This window comes from Lonchura striata, chromosome 24 (assembly GCF_046129695.1).
Source record: "Lonchura striata isolate bLonStr1 chromosome 24, bLonStr1.mat, whole genome shotgun sequence".
NCBI classification, from domain to species: Eukaryota; Metazoa; Chordata; class Aves; order Passeriformes; family Estrildidae; genus Lonchura; species Lonchura striata.
In genome coordinates, this window is record NC_134626.1 from 626,304 (window position 1) to 640,609 (window position 14,306).

The 14,306-nt window shown below is 48.9% G+C and overlaps 1 protein-coding gene across 1 annotated transcript; it reads left to right on the forward strand.

The window, feature by feature from the left end:
• Window positions 1-3,298: 3,298 nt before the first annotated feature.
• TNFRSF18 (TNF receptor superfamily member 18) lies at window positions 3,299-14,306 on the forward strand. The gene is made up of 7 exons (XM_077788238.1): window positions 3,299-3,446; window positions 4,678-4,812; window positions 5,110-5,197; window positions 5,875-5,963; window positions 6,821-7,015; window positions 7,895-8,051; window positions 14,289-14,306. Exons 1-6 carry the CDS (start codon window positions 3,299-3,301, stop codon window positions 8,032-8,034), a joined length of 795 nt encoding a protein of 264 aa, XP_077644364.1. The 3' UTR covers window positions 8,035-8,051; window positions 14,289-14,306.

A 14,306-nucleotide genomic window follows, 5' to 3' on the forward strand; every position in this document is an offset into this window, starting at 1 on the left:
CTCGGCTTTTGGTTCTCCTGCATCCCATCCTGGGACTAATCAGGGATTAGTTAGGAGCTAATTGGAGGCTGCTTTAACTCCTTCATTAACTCAACAGCTCCCTTTGGAATTCGGGAGAATTCCTGAGGGAATTTTGTGGGGGTTTTTTTCCCTTTGGGAAAATCTTTGAGCTCTAAAACCAGGATTAAGTGGCAAAACTGAGCTCTAAAATTGGGATTAAGTGACAGATCTGAGCTCTAAAATCAGGATTAACTCAATCCACACTTCCTGAAATGAATTTTCCCTCTCTAATTGCTTTTCCACAAATTTGGCAAGGGAATTTTTCGGGAGGAAATCCCAAACTCTGGAATGTCTGGGGGGAGCCCGAAGCCTCCTTTGGCTGAATTTGGAACATACCCTTGAAAATTCCACAAAAATGGATTTTATTAAGTATTCGGGAATGATTTTCCTGCCAAATATCAACAGAAAACTCCACAAAAACGTGAATTTGGAGCCCACGGCAGTGAGAATATGCCCAAAAATCCATCAGGGAATGGGTGCAGGGATCCAAGAGGTGTTTAAATCCACGGATTTGGAAGATTTGGGAATTTTGATATGTTATACATATCCAGAGGGGTTTATACGGTGTATAGGAATGTTTGTATCGTGTACAAAGTAGGATTTGGGGAATAAAACTCTGGAAAAAACCAATCCTGGTCTGTGTGTGGCGGGAAAAACGGGAAAATTCCAGCAGGAAGCTGGGATGGCCTCGGGAGGGAGGAGGGAAAGGTTGGGATGGGTTTGGGAGACGTTGGGATGGGTTTATTTGTATTTCTGAGGGAAGAAATCCCATTTTCCCTGGATAACAATTCTATTCCTGAGGGGGGAAATTCCCATTTTTTTCCCTGGATAATAATCACATTCCTGAGGAGAAATATCCCATTTTTCCTTGGATAACAATTGCATTTCTGAGGGAAAAAGTCCTTGGATAAGAATTCTATTTCTGAGGGGGAAAATCCCATTTTTCCTTGGATAACAATCACATTTCTGAGGGAAAAAATCCTTCCCTGGATAAAAACTGTATTTCTGAGTGAAAAAATCCCATTTTTCCTTGGATAAGAGTTCTATTCCTGAGGGGGAAATTCCCATTTTTCCCATGGAAATCTCCCTCAGGAATTCTCCAGCCCTTCCCCCTTTCCCTCCACTGCTCCTCCCACCCCAACCTTTCCAACCTCCTCTGTGCCATGAGCAACATCCTGTTTAGGCCGGGCCTGAAGGTTTTAAGCCCAGCCTAAAGGACATTTCTTTCCCGCAGGAGCCCTGGGGACTTCCCTCAGAAATCCTGGAGCATCCCGGGATTTCCCCTCTGGGAACGGAAATTCCACCTGGGAGGCGAAAATCATCTCGAAGCCGGGCCTAGCCAGGTTTAAGCGGGGTTTAAGCCGGGCCTAACCGCTCTGAAGTCCTCCTGTGAGTGAGTTTTTTGTGCCAGGGGTTCCTTTTCTCCCCTAATCAGCAAAAAATCAGCAAAAAATCAGCCAAAATTCAGCGTCAGGAAACCGAAACCGCGGCTGGCGCAGCCCCGCGCTGCTGACGTGAGGCCCCGGCGTGGGTTCCCTTTTTTGGGGTGATTTCCTTTTTATTTAGGGTGATTTCATTTTTTTAGGATGTTTTCCTTTTTTTGGGGTTGTTTTCCTTTTTTTGGGGGGGTGTAATTTTTTGGGATGGCTTTCTCTGTTTTATTTTTTGGGTGCTTTCCTTTTTTTGGCAGTATTTTCCTTTTCTTGGGGTGTTTTCGTTTTTTGGGGTGGTTTTCATTTTTTGGGGATTTCTTTTTGGGGGGTGGTGTGTTCTTTTTTTGAATTTGGGTGAGGATTTCACTCCAGATTTCTGGGAATGTCAGAATTTTTGGGATTTCCCCCAAATTTGAAGCCCAAAGAGGGAAATCTTCCCATGGAGTGAATTTTTTGGGAAGGATGCAGAGATTTTGATGGATTTGGTGTGAGGATTTCACTCCAGATTTCTGGGGAATGTCAGATTTTATGGGGGAATTCCCCCAAATTTGGAGCCCGAAGAGCAGAACCTTTCCATGGAGTGAATTTTTGGGAAGGATGCAGAGATTTTGATGGATTTAGGGTGAGGTTTCACTCCAGATTTTGGGGAATGTCCGATTTTTGGGGGATTCCCTGAAATGTGGAGCCCAAGAGCATCCTTCTCCGTGGGAAGGATTTTAGCGGGGCGGGCAGCAAGCGGGGCCGGCAGGCGGGGAAGTGTCGGCGGAGCTGCCGAGAAGAGCCGGCGAGGCGATGGAGCCGGAGATAAAGCCGATCGATCCGATAAAACCGGCCCGCAGCGCCAAAGGTCAGCCTGACTCCGGCTCCGGGAGCGCTGGGCGGAAAATTCCGTCACCTGCCGGGGCCCCAAAGGGCGAGAGCGGCAAAAAATCCCCAAAGGGCGGAAGAAAGAAAGAAAGAAAACGGGGGCAGGGCATGGGGGAAGGTTAGGGTGGGTTTAGGAATGGCTGGGATGGGTTTAGGGAAGGCTGGGATGGGTTTAGGAAAGGTTCTTGCCAGAGGGAAGTTGGGATGGATTTTAGGGAGGGATGATGATGGATCCATGGATGGAATTCCCAGGGAACTTCAGCTGGGATGGAATTCCCAGGGAATTTGTGGCTGGGATGGAATTCCCAGGAGGTGCCCGGGCCCAGCAGGAATCTCTGCCTGGAGCCAATTTTCCACCTCCCTCCCAGCACTCCCCAAATTTCCCCCCTTGAACTCCCCCCACCCCAAACCCCATTTTTGGGGTCCCCCCCCACACCCCAAACCCATTTTTGGGGTCTCCCCCACCCCAAACCCATTTTTGGGGTCCCCTGCCCTGCCCCCCGCTGCCCTTTGAGCCCGGCTCCTCCCAGCTCAGCACAGGAAGAGCTCGGCCACAAAAACCCCGGCGGCTCCTCTGGGGCCTCAGCGGGGACGGGACGGGGACGGGGACAAGGACGGGGTGGCAGTGCCAGGGGGGTGGCAGTGCCAGGGGGGTGGCAGTGCCAGGACAGAGTTGTCACAGCCAGCTGAGGTGGCAGTGCCAGGGGGGTGGCAGTGCCAGAGGGGTGGCAGTGCCAGGACAGAGTTGTCACAGCCAGCTGAGGTGGCAGTGCCTGGGGGGTGGCAGTGCCAGAGGGGTGGCAGTGCCAGGACAGAGTTGTCACAGCCAGCTGAGGTGGCAGTGCCAGGGGGGTGGCACTGTAAGGACAAGGTGGCACTGCCAGCAGGGTGGCAGTGCCAGCTGAGGTGACCGCCAGCTGAGGCGGCCCTGCCCGGCCATGCCCCGGCCGTGGCTGCTGGCGCTGCTGGCGCTGCTGGCCGGGCGCTGGGCGCCGCCGGGCGCCGCCGGGCGCTGCCAGGACGGGGAGCTCCGGCCCGCGTGGGGAGGTGGCACCAAGTGCTGCCCCAGGTGCACCTGGAAGGGACGTGAGTGCGGGAACGGGGCAGCGGGGGTGACGTGGGGTAAAGTGTGAGTAATTGTGTGTGCTGTGGGCAAAGTGGGGGTAAGTGGGGGCAAATTGTATGGGATGTGGGTAAATTGTGTGTAAAGTGTGGGTAATTGTGTGTGGTGTGGGTAAATGGGGGTAAATTGTATGGGATGTGGGTAAATTGTGTGTAAAGTGTGGGTAATTGTGTGTGGTGTGGGCAAATGGGGGTAAATTGTATGAGATGTGGGTAATTTGTGTGTAAAGTGTGGGTAATTGTGTGTGACGTGTGTAAATTGTGGGTAATTTGTGTGTAAAGTGTGGGTAATTCTGTGTGGTGTGGGCAAAGTGGGGGTAAGTGGGGGTAAATTGTATGGGATGTGGGTAAATTGTGTGTAAAGTGTGGGTAATTGTGTGTGCTGTGGGTAAATGGGGGTAAATTGTGTGTAAAGTGTGGGTAATCGTATGTAGTTGTGTCTGATGTGTGTGAATTGTGTGTAACTTCTGTGTAATTGTACGTGATGTGTGGAAATTGAGAGTCAAGTGTAGGGAAATGGGGTGAATTGTGTGTAATGGTATGTGCTGTGTGCAAATTGTGGGTAATCTGTTTGCAACCTGTGTGGAAATGGGGGTGAATTGTATATAATGGTATGTGATGTGTGTAAATTGTGGGTAAATGGAGATAATTGTGTGTAAATGGAGATAATTCTGTGTAAATAGGGGGGGATTGTGTGTAAATGTGGGTAATTCTGTGTAACTTGAGTGTAAATGGGAGTGAATTCTGTGCAAACTGTGTGTAAATGTGTATAAATTGAGTGTAAATTGTGTGTAAATTGTGTCTCTCTTTCCCGGAGATGGGAGGGAGAATTTTGGGATCCCTTTTCCAGGAAGACTCTTGTTCCTGGGGATGGGAGGGAGAATTTTGGGATCCCACTACTCCAGAACCTTCCCCGTGTCTGGAAGCACCACCTCCTGCTCTGCCTTTCCCTGGGAATGGGAATTCCTGGGGAACGGGAATCCCTCTGGAAGGGGAAGGGGAATCCCTTTGGAAGGGGAAGGGGAATCCCTTTGGAAGAGGAATCCCTCTGGAAGGGGGAACGGGAATCCCTTTGGAAGGGGAAGGGGAATCCCTTTGGAACTGGAATCTCTTTGGAATGGGAATCCCTTTGGAAGGGGAGTCCCTCTGGAACGGGAACCCCTCTGGAACGGGAACCCCTCTGGAATTCCCACAGGAAGCCCGGCGCCCTGCGGGGCGGCGCAGGACCCCGACTGCAAATGTCCCCCGGGGCACGGCTGTGCCGGCGAGCCCTGCCAGTTCTGCCGGGCACTGCCACGCTGCCCGCCCGGCCGCGAGCCCACCCGCATCGGTAACCGGGATTCGGGATCGGGATTTGGGATTTGGGATCGGGAATGGGGCAGGGAATGGGATTGGGGCAGGGAATAGGACTGGGGCAGGGAATGGGAATGGGGCAGGGAATAGGACTGGGGCAGGGAATAGGAATGGGGCCGGGAACAGGGAACAGGACACGGAATGGGGCAGGGAACGGGAATGGGGCAGGGAACAGGACATGGAATGGGGCAGGGAACGGGAGTGGCCCTGGCCCTGCTGCCAGCAGCTGTCCTGGAATTTGGGATCTCAGCCATTCCCATCCCTTTTCCCGCAGGATCCGTGAATTTCCACTTTGAGTGCAAACCCTGCGAGAACGGCACCTACTCCAGCAGCAGGGGCGGCTGGTGCCGCAGCTGGACTGAGTACGGAGCAGCCAATAACCGATCATCAATAACCAATAATCACTCATCAGTAATCAATAACCAATTATCAGTAATTATTGTTGGGAATGTGCTTCCCTGCTTTGAAAACAGACATGATGATAATACTACTACTACTACTACTAAGAATAATAATAGCCTGAGTATGGGTTTATTGATATTCCCCTAATTTGAAAATAATAATAATAATAATAATAATAATAATAATAATAATAATAATAATGATAATTTTTAAAATTGGGTTTGTTTTCCCCATTTTAAATTAGGAATAAAATGAAGAAGCATATAATAATTATGATAATAATAACAATAATAATAATGAACCAATTAATATTGAAATATCAGTGAAGATATTCAATACTGCCATTAAAATTCAACTTGAATCCAAGAGGATCACCATGAGATTAATTGATGAGTTTTTAATTGAGCAAAACCTGGCATTTCTCAGTCTTGAGGCAGAGTTTAAGCCCACCTTAAACTTGCCTAAAGTGCTGGAAAAATTATTCCAAGCAGGGAAATCCATGGAAAACCTAAAGGACTCAAAGCCCGCAAAGCTCCCCTGAGAGGGGCAAAACCTCGGGAGGAGGAGAGGGAGGAAGGCAGGTGGAAATTCCTGGAATTGCGGGAATTGCAGGAATTCCGAACTCTGTCCCTTGCAGCTGTGGGAGCAGAGGCCTCGTCACGCTGCGGCTGGGGAACAGCAGCCAGGACTCCGAGTGCAGCGTCCCGGGCACGGCCCCGCAGCCAGGTACCCCAGTCCCCAAAATTCCCTTCTCCTGCTCCTCCTCACCTTCCTCACCCTCCCTGCCTGCCCAGGAAATCTGCCTGGGAAGTGGGGGCTGCTCCCAAAAACACTGTTGCTTTCTCCTTTTCCTTCTCCTTCTGTTTCCTCTTCCTTTTCATCTTCCCTTTCCCTTCCTTTCCCATTTCCTTTTCTCTCTTCCCTCTTTTCTCCTTTTCCTCTTTCCCATCCATCTTCCCTTTCCTCTTCCTCATCCCATTTCCTCTTTCCTTTTCCTCTTCCCTCTCTTTTCCTTTTCCTCCTTTACCTCCTTCTCCTCCTCCTCTCTTTTCACTTCCTTCCCTGCTCCCTTTCTTTTCCTTTTCCCTTTTCTCCTTTTGCCTCCTCCCTTTTCCCTTTCCCCCTTTTCCCTTGTCCCTTCTTCCCTTTCCCATTTCCCCTTTTCCCCTTTCCCTCCTCCCTTTCCCTCTAACGTTTTCCCTTTCCCCCTTTCCCTTCTTCCTTTCCCTCTTCCATTTTCCCTTTCCCCCTTTCCCTTCTTCCTTTCCTCTTCTCCTTTTTCCTCCTCCCTTTTCCCTCTCCCCTTTCCCTTCTCTGTTTTCCATTTTCCCTTTCCCCCTTTCCCTTCTTCCTTTCCTCTTCTCCTTTTTCCTCCTCCCTTTTCCCTCTCCCCTTTCCCTCCTCCCTTTTCCCTTTTCCCTTTTCCTTCTCCCTTTCCCTTTTCCCATTCCCCTGTTCCCACCCCGCTCCCCAATTCCCTCCCCTCCGGGCCTCTCCCACCTCCCGTGTTTCCCGCAGAAGCCCAAAATCCCTCCTGCCCTCCCCGGCTGTGGACCCCAGCCGCGGCCTGGCTCGGTTTTAATTAACGCCAACGAATGGCACCCCGTTAATTGCAGGTGGGCCGGGCCCGGGGCCGCGCTCCAGCCCGGCGCTGGCGGCGCTGGCGGCCGCGGCCGTGTTCGCGCTGCTGCTGCTGACGCTGCTGCTGCACTTCTGCATCTGGAGCCTGCACGGACGCGGGAAGCGCCCGCCCGCAGGTGGGAAAAACCCGGGATTGGGTGGGAGAAACACGGCAGCTGGGCGGGAGAAACCTGGGCATGGCTGGCATAAAAAATCCGGGATTGGATGGGAGAAACACGGCAGCTGGGCGGGAGAAACCTGGGCATGGCTGGCATAAAAAATCCGGGATTGGATGGGAGAAATACGGCAGCTGGGCGGGAGAAACCTGGGCATGGCTGGCATAAAAAATCCGGGATTGGATGGGAGAAATACGGCAGCTGGGCGGGAGAAACCTGGGCATGGCTGGCATAAAAAATCCAGGATTGGATGGGAGAAACACAGGAGCTGGGCGGGAGAAACCTGGGCATGGCTGGCATAAAAAACCCGGGATTGGATGGGAGAAACACGGCAGCTGGGCGGGAGAAACCTGGGCATGGACGGGATACAATCCGGCAATGGCTGGGGAAAAATCCGAGATTGGTTGGGAAAAATCTCGGAGTGGGTGGGATAAAATCTGGGAGTGGATGGGATAAAATCTGGGAGTGGATGGGATAAAATCTGGGAATGATGGGATGAAGTCTGGGAATGATGGGATAAAATCTGAGTGGGATAAAGGAGGGGATCGGTGGGATCAATCCGGATTTCCTGCGGGATTTGGGGCAGGTTCCTGGGATCACATCCCGGCCCACATTCCTGGCCCAGGGCAGGGTGCAGTGGGATTTGGGATGGAATTCCTGGAATGGCTTTCCCAGAGTGGTTCTGGACCCCTGGAATTATCCTTGGAGCTCGCTGGAATGGTGGGAATTGGGATGGGGCAGAACGGGATCATCCCTAAATCCCACAGCCTGGGGTGGGGGGGGGAAGGGGGGTTTCCCCACCCTCTGACTGGAATTCCCGGAATTCCCGGCTGAGTTTTCCTGAGTTTTCCTCATTCCCAGACGCCGATCCCGACCCCACGTTCCTGCGGCCCCAGGGGGAGGAATCCTACAGCATCCAATTCCCGGAGGAGGAGCACGGTGACAAATCCCAGGAAAAGCTTTCCATCCTCTCCCTGAAAATCTATAGCGAGCTCCGATAGCGGCTCCGGGATCGCCGGTAATGCGGGGCTGGAATTCCCAAAAAACCACGGATGGGGCGGCGGCGTTCCTCCCGAGGAACGCCCCTGGATTTGGTTTTCTCTAAACAAAGCTGGGATTTCGGGATAAATCCTGCTGGTGTAGCTGCAGGAGGACGGGAGCAGGGATTTCCTGGGATATCCTGATTTCCAGGAGTGGGAGTGGTGAGCACAACTCCTGAATTCCCACATTTCCTGAATTTCCCACAGCTCCTGATTTCCCACATTTTCTTTTCCCAGAGCTCCTGAATTCCCAAATCTCCAGATTTCCCACATTCCTGCTTTTCCCACATTTGCTTTTCCTCAGCTCCTTTTCCCACATTCCTGCTTTCCCCACATCTCCTTTTCCCAGATTTCCTGTTTTTCCCACGTTTCCTTTTCCCACATTTGCTTTTCCCATGTTCCTGCTTTTCCCACATTCCTGCTTTTCCCTGGATTTTCCAGCAGCCCCACTTGGGTCATTCCCGACCCCATCCCAGCCTCTCCCAGCCCCATTCCTGCTCCCACCCCAAGATTCCCTTGGGAAGCTCCTGCTGTGCCAGCAGGGATTTTCCTTCCGAGGAAAATCGGGGGAAAAAGGGAGGGAAGCTCATCCAGGGAATGCTCAGAGCTCTGGGAAAATGAAGGGAATGGGCAAAAATCCTGGAGAAGGCTCTGAGGTGGGATTTGGGCATTTCTGATCCCTCTGGGGCCCTTCCTGCTTCAGATATTCCAAGATTTTTAATGGAATTCCAGCAGGTTTGGCAAGTTTTTTGGGCTGACCTCCTGTGGAGATGGCAGTGCCAACATCTTATTGATAATTATGGATAATTGTGGATAATCCAGGACGGCTGCTCCTGGAAATCTGTAGAAATTCCCGGAATTTCAGAGTAATTGCCCATGGATTTCAACCTCTCCTGGATGATCCCTGGATTTTGGGCTGGGAGTTCTGGGAATGTTCCCCTGGACAACGACTGGGAAAGGAAAAAAAGGGAATAATAAAATCCTGGTTTTGGGGAATTGAAATTCCTCCCTCCAGGAGCAGAGATCCGGATCTGGGAATGGGAAAAACACCCCAAAAAAAGCCACGGAATTCCACCAAAGCTCGGCTTTATTCCACCCAAAGCTGGGCTCAATTTCCACCCAAATCTCAGCTTTATTTCCATCTAAAGATCAGCTTTACTTCCAACCAAAAGATGGGCCCCAATTCCAGGGAATTATGGGGGGGATGGGCCCAATTCCAGGGATTTATGGCCTTGTTCCAGTCCAATTCCCAGAATTCCTCCCCCATTTCCTCCTGGGCCTCCTGGAGTAGTCACTCATTAACACCAAGCCTTAATTAATCACCGAGTTTTAATTAATCCCCACTCTGCTCCCTCCTTTTCCTGGGAATTTCATCCTCCCAGGCTCGCTCCAGGCAGATGTGGGGCAGCTCCTCCCGAGCTCTCCACATTGGGGGAATTCTTTTAGAATTATCATTTTAATTTGGGATATTTTTAAGGATGAGCCATTTTTAGTTTTAAGTACGGAGCAATTAATTCCATTTTCCCTTGATTATCCACTGGCTTTAGCAGGGAAAGGGGTTGAAGTTTTCCAGGGATGAGGGAAAAGAATTCCAGACTGGTTTGGGTTGGGAGGGATTTGGAAAATCCTTTAATTCCCAACATTTTTGGGGCGCTAGACCCAGCTTAATTTGGAATTTGGAGTGAGGGAAGGGAAAAGCTCATGGGGCTGGGATTTAATCCCAGATTTAATCCCAGAACAAATCCTTGGAATGCCACAGAAAGTTCTGGGCTCCAGAATGTGGGAACTGCCAGAAAGGAGCCAAAATCTGGGACTGGGGGGAATTTTGGCATGGCAAATGGGAATCAGGAGGAATTTGGGGATGGAAAATGGGAATCAGAAGGAATTTTGGGATGGAAATTCCCAGGGAATATTTTGATTCCAGTTCCAATTTTCCCTGGCTGGGCCCTCCTCATTGTCCCCAAATCCATCTGTACCCTGTGGAAAATCCCAGAAATTCTGGAAAAAGCCCTGGATTTGGGATGGGAAAAACCCTGAAATTGGGATGGGAAAATTCTGGATTTGGGACGTTAGACCCAGTCTAATACCCAGCATCGCCTCCACCAATTCCCAGGGAATATTTTGATTTTAATTCCGATTTTCCCTGGCTGGGCCCTCCCCGTTGTCCCCAGCTCCATCCTTACCCTGTGGAAAATGCCGGCAAATCCCAGAGAATCCCGGCCTGGCTGGAATTTCGGGCCGGAGCGGTTTGGATCACCCTTTAAACATCGTTACCAGACAGTGTTAGAGTAGAGGCAGCAAATCCAGCACTGTCTAGTAAGATGCCCACAGAGGACCAGCGAGTCCGGCAGCGGCGGGAATCGGCAATTCCGGGCTCTTCGCGGGGCCGGAATTCCAGGAAAAACCCAAATTCCCCGGGAATTTGCCACGGGTACACAAAAAAAACAGGCTCTGGGGAAGGAGGGATTGAAATCGTGGCGGGTTTGGGGGGAACAGAGCATAAAAAGGGATTTAGTTGAGGTTTAAAGTGGAAATAAGGGCTTGAGGCAGGACAAGAAGAGGAATGGGAGGTTAAAACTGGTTTAGGAGAGCTTGAAACAGAGAGGTCAAGCCTGGTTTAAGGCAGATTTAAAAAAGAAATAGGAGGTTAAATCTGACTTAATACGGGTCTACAAGAGAAAGTGAAAGTTAAGCCTGATTTAATACCGATTTAAAAAAGAAATCTGAGGTCAAGCCTGATTTAGCAAGGGGTTAAGACAGGTCTAAATGAGAACCAGGAGGTTCAACCTTACTTAAGAAAAATCAGAAAGAGACAGATGAGGTTAAACTTGGCTTAATAGAGCTCTAAAAGAGAAGGATGAAAGGAAGCCTGCTCTAATACACATCCAGAATGAAACCTGAAGTTAGGCTGGTTTAAGGCATGAAGAGAAACAGGAGGTTAAGCCTGATTTAAGACATGAAAGCCTGACTTAACACAAACGACCAAGGCAATCCCATTCCAATCAAATCTTCCCTGGGAATTCCCGGTGCGTAAAAGGCACAAAACCCCATTTTTGGGACAGAATTCCCGCATTTCCCTCGCTCCCAAAGCCTCTTCCCATGGGATATTATCGGATTTTTGGGACGATTTTTGCATTTTTTGCTGCACCCCACCCGCAGGCTTTTTCCTAAACCGGGCTTATCCCAGGCGGGGATTTCCTCCGTGAGAACTCGGATTTCCCAATGTTAAACCCGGCCTGGAGCTCAGAGCTCGGGCGTTGATCCGGGCTCACCTCGGCGGTGCAAGGCGGGGTTGCTTAGGCGGGTTTAGGCGGGTTTAGCCCGGGTTTAGTTTAGCCTGGGTTTAGGTGGGTTTAGGCCAGGTTTAGCCTGGGTTTAGGCGGGTTTAGCCCGGGTTTAGTTTAGCCCGGGTTTAGGTGGGTTTAGGCCGGGTTTAGCCTGGGTTTAGGCGGGTTTAGCCCGGGTTTAGCTGGGTTTAGCCCGGGTTTAGGCGGGTTTAGGCCGGGTTTAGGTGGGTTTAGCCCGGGTTTAGCCGGGTTTAGGCCGGGCTTGGGCGGGCGGGGAGGCTGCGGGCGCGGCGCTCGGGAAGAGCCTTCATCATCATTACCAGGCAGTATTAGAGCGGCGTGGATCATCCAATGCTGCCCAGTAAGATGCTGAGGACATCTCAGCACGGCCCAAATTCGGAATCTTTTCGACCAAAAAACAAAAAAATTTGGGGAAAAATCCAGCCCGGAATGGTTTTCTGTCGGGTTTTGGTGCGAAATGTGGAAAAATCAGCCCCGAATTCCGTGGTCTGCTTCCAAAAGGATTCCGGAAGGTTTAAACGCAGCTGCGTTAAGCGGGGCCCAGCTCTGGTGTCTGTGGGTTATGGCTGAAAATAATAGAATAAAAAAAAATAAAATAGATTAATGTGATAAAAATAGAAGAATAAATAAAAATAATAGAGTAGAACTAATGATATAAAACAAGAATAAATTTAGTAGTGATAGGAACAAATAATTGGCAATTAAAATATTAATAATGACAAGAAAAAATATAATGATACTGAATAATAATAATGAATAATAATAATAATGAAAATAATACTAACACTAATCTATTTCCAAAAATACATAGAATATTTAAATGTGATAAAAAAATAAAATAGAATAAAAAATGATAGAGTAAAAATAATGTGATAAAAAATAAAATAAGAATAAATGTAGTAGTAACAGTAACGTTACCAGGAAATTCCTCTAAAATTCAGGAGAAACCAGGAAATTTGTCCAAGATTCTGGAGAAACCAGGAAATTTCTCTAAAATTCAATAAATTTCTCCAAGATTCAGGAAAAGCCAGGAAATTTCTCCAAAATTCAGGAGAAACCAGGAAATTCCTCTAAAATTCAGGAGAAACCAGGAAATTCCTTGAAAATTCAGGAGAAACCAGGAAATGTGTCCAAAATTCGGGAGAAACCAGGAGATTTCTCCAAGGTTCAGGGAAAACCAGGAAATTTCTCTAAAATTCAGGAGAAACCAGGAGATTTCTCCAAGATTCAGGAAATTCCTCGAAAATTCAGGGAAAACCAGGAAATTCCTGTAAAATTCAGGAGAAACCAGGAAATTCCTCCAAGATTCTGGAGAAACCAGGAAATTCCTCCAAGATTCTGGAGAAACCAGGAAATTTCTCCAAGATTCTGGAGAAACCAGGAAATTTCTCTAAAATTCAATAAATTTCTCCAAGATTCAGGAAATGCCAGGAAATTTGTCCAAAATTCAGGAGAAACCAGGAGATTTCTCCAAGGTTCAGGGAAAACCAGGAAATTTCTCCAAAATTCAGGAGAAACCAGGAGATTTCTCCAAGATTCAGGAAATTCCTCGAAAATTCAGGGAAAACCAGGAAATTCCTGTAAAATTCAGGAGAAACCAGGAAATTCCTCCAAGATTCTGGAGAAACCAGGAAATTTCTCCAAGATTCTGGAGAAACCAGGAAATTTCTCTAAAATTCAATAAATTTCTCCAAGATTCAGGAAATGACAGGAAATTTCTCCAAAATTCAGGAGAAAGCAGGAAAATTCTCCAAAGTTCAGGAGAAACCAGGAAATTTCTCCAAGATTCAGGGAAAACCAGGAAATTCCTGTAAAATTCAGGAAAACTCAAAGCTGAGGAGAAGCCGATCCTGGTTGGCTCCAGCAGGGGATTCCAGCTGGGAATCTTTGGGTTTTCCAGGAGAAGGCAGGGAAGGCCGAGGTGCGGAAGGGCTGCGGAGCCCAACCCAAAATGGCTCCCGGCTCCTCCCGCCGCAGCCGGAATTCTCTGCGGCTCCGCTCGGATCCGAGCGCAATTCCCAACTTTTCCTCTGCTGCCCGAATCGCCAGTCCCATCCCCTCCGAGCCCAGGAGCTCGGCTGGGACGAGGGAGAACGAGCCCGGGGCTCCAGGAGGGGCAGACGAGCTCATTAAAGCGCTGCGTAATTAAAGAGCTCATTAAAACGTGGCACTCGTTACTCGAGCCGGGATTGGAATCCTCCCTCTGAGTCCAAAAATGGGAATTCCTGCCTGAAATCCAAATATTCCAAAATACTCCAAGCGTTGGAAGAGCGCCCTTCCATTTCATGCTCCTTTGATAGAAATTTTACTGGGATATGAATTGAATTTTAATGGGATTTTCCCAATATTCCTTTCTTTCAGGGGCAGCAGCAAACCCGAATCGTGACTTTAACTCCCAAAACTGGGGAATCCTCCCTAAAATCCAAATATTCCAAAATCCAAAGATATTGGAAGAACCCCCTTCAATTCTGTCCCTGTTTTATATAAATTTTGTTGGGATTGAAATGGGATTTTCCCAATATTCCTGTTTCTTCAGAGCCAGCAGCAAACTCGAATTGCGCCTTTAACTCCCAAAACTGGGAGATCCTGCCTTAAACCCAAAGATGCCGAAATCCAGGAATATTGGAAGAACTTCCTTCAATTCCACGCTGGTTTCCTATGGATTTTATTGGGATTTTAATGAGATTATCCCAATATTCTTTTTTTTTTTTCAGAGTCAGCAGCAAACCCAGATTTTGAATCCTCACTCTAAGTCGAAAACTGGGGAATCCTCCCTTAAACCCAAAGATTCCGAAATCCAGGAATATTGGAAGAACCTCCTTCAATTCCGCGCTGGTTTCCTGGATTGTATTGGGATTTTATTGGGATATTAATGGGATTTTCCCAATAGCTCTTTTTTTTTTTCAGAGCGAGCAGCAAACCCAG

Excerpts from the sequence above, each read along its gene's own strand:
- TNFRSF18 (XM_077788238.1), top strand. The coding sequence starts at position 3,299 with ATGCCCCGGCCGTGGCTGCTGGCGCTGCTGGCGCTGCTGGCCGGGCGC. Across the intron at positions 4,813-5,109 it reads CCGCGAGCCCACCCGCATCG|GATCCGTGAATTTCCACTTT; the intron begins GTAACCGGGATT and ends CTTTTCCCGCAG. Across the intron at positions 5,964-6,820 it reads GGGCACGGCCCCGCAGCCAG|TAACGCCAACGAATGGCACC; the intron begins GTACCCCAGTCC and ends CTCGGTTTTAAT.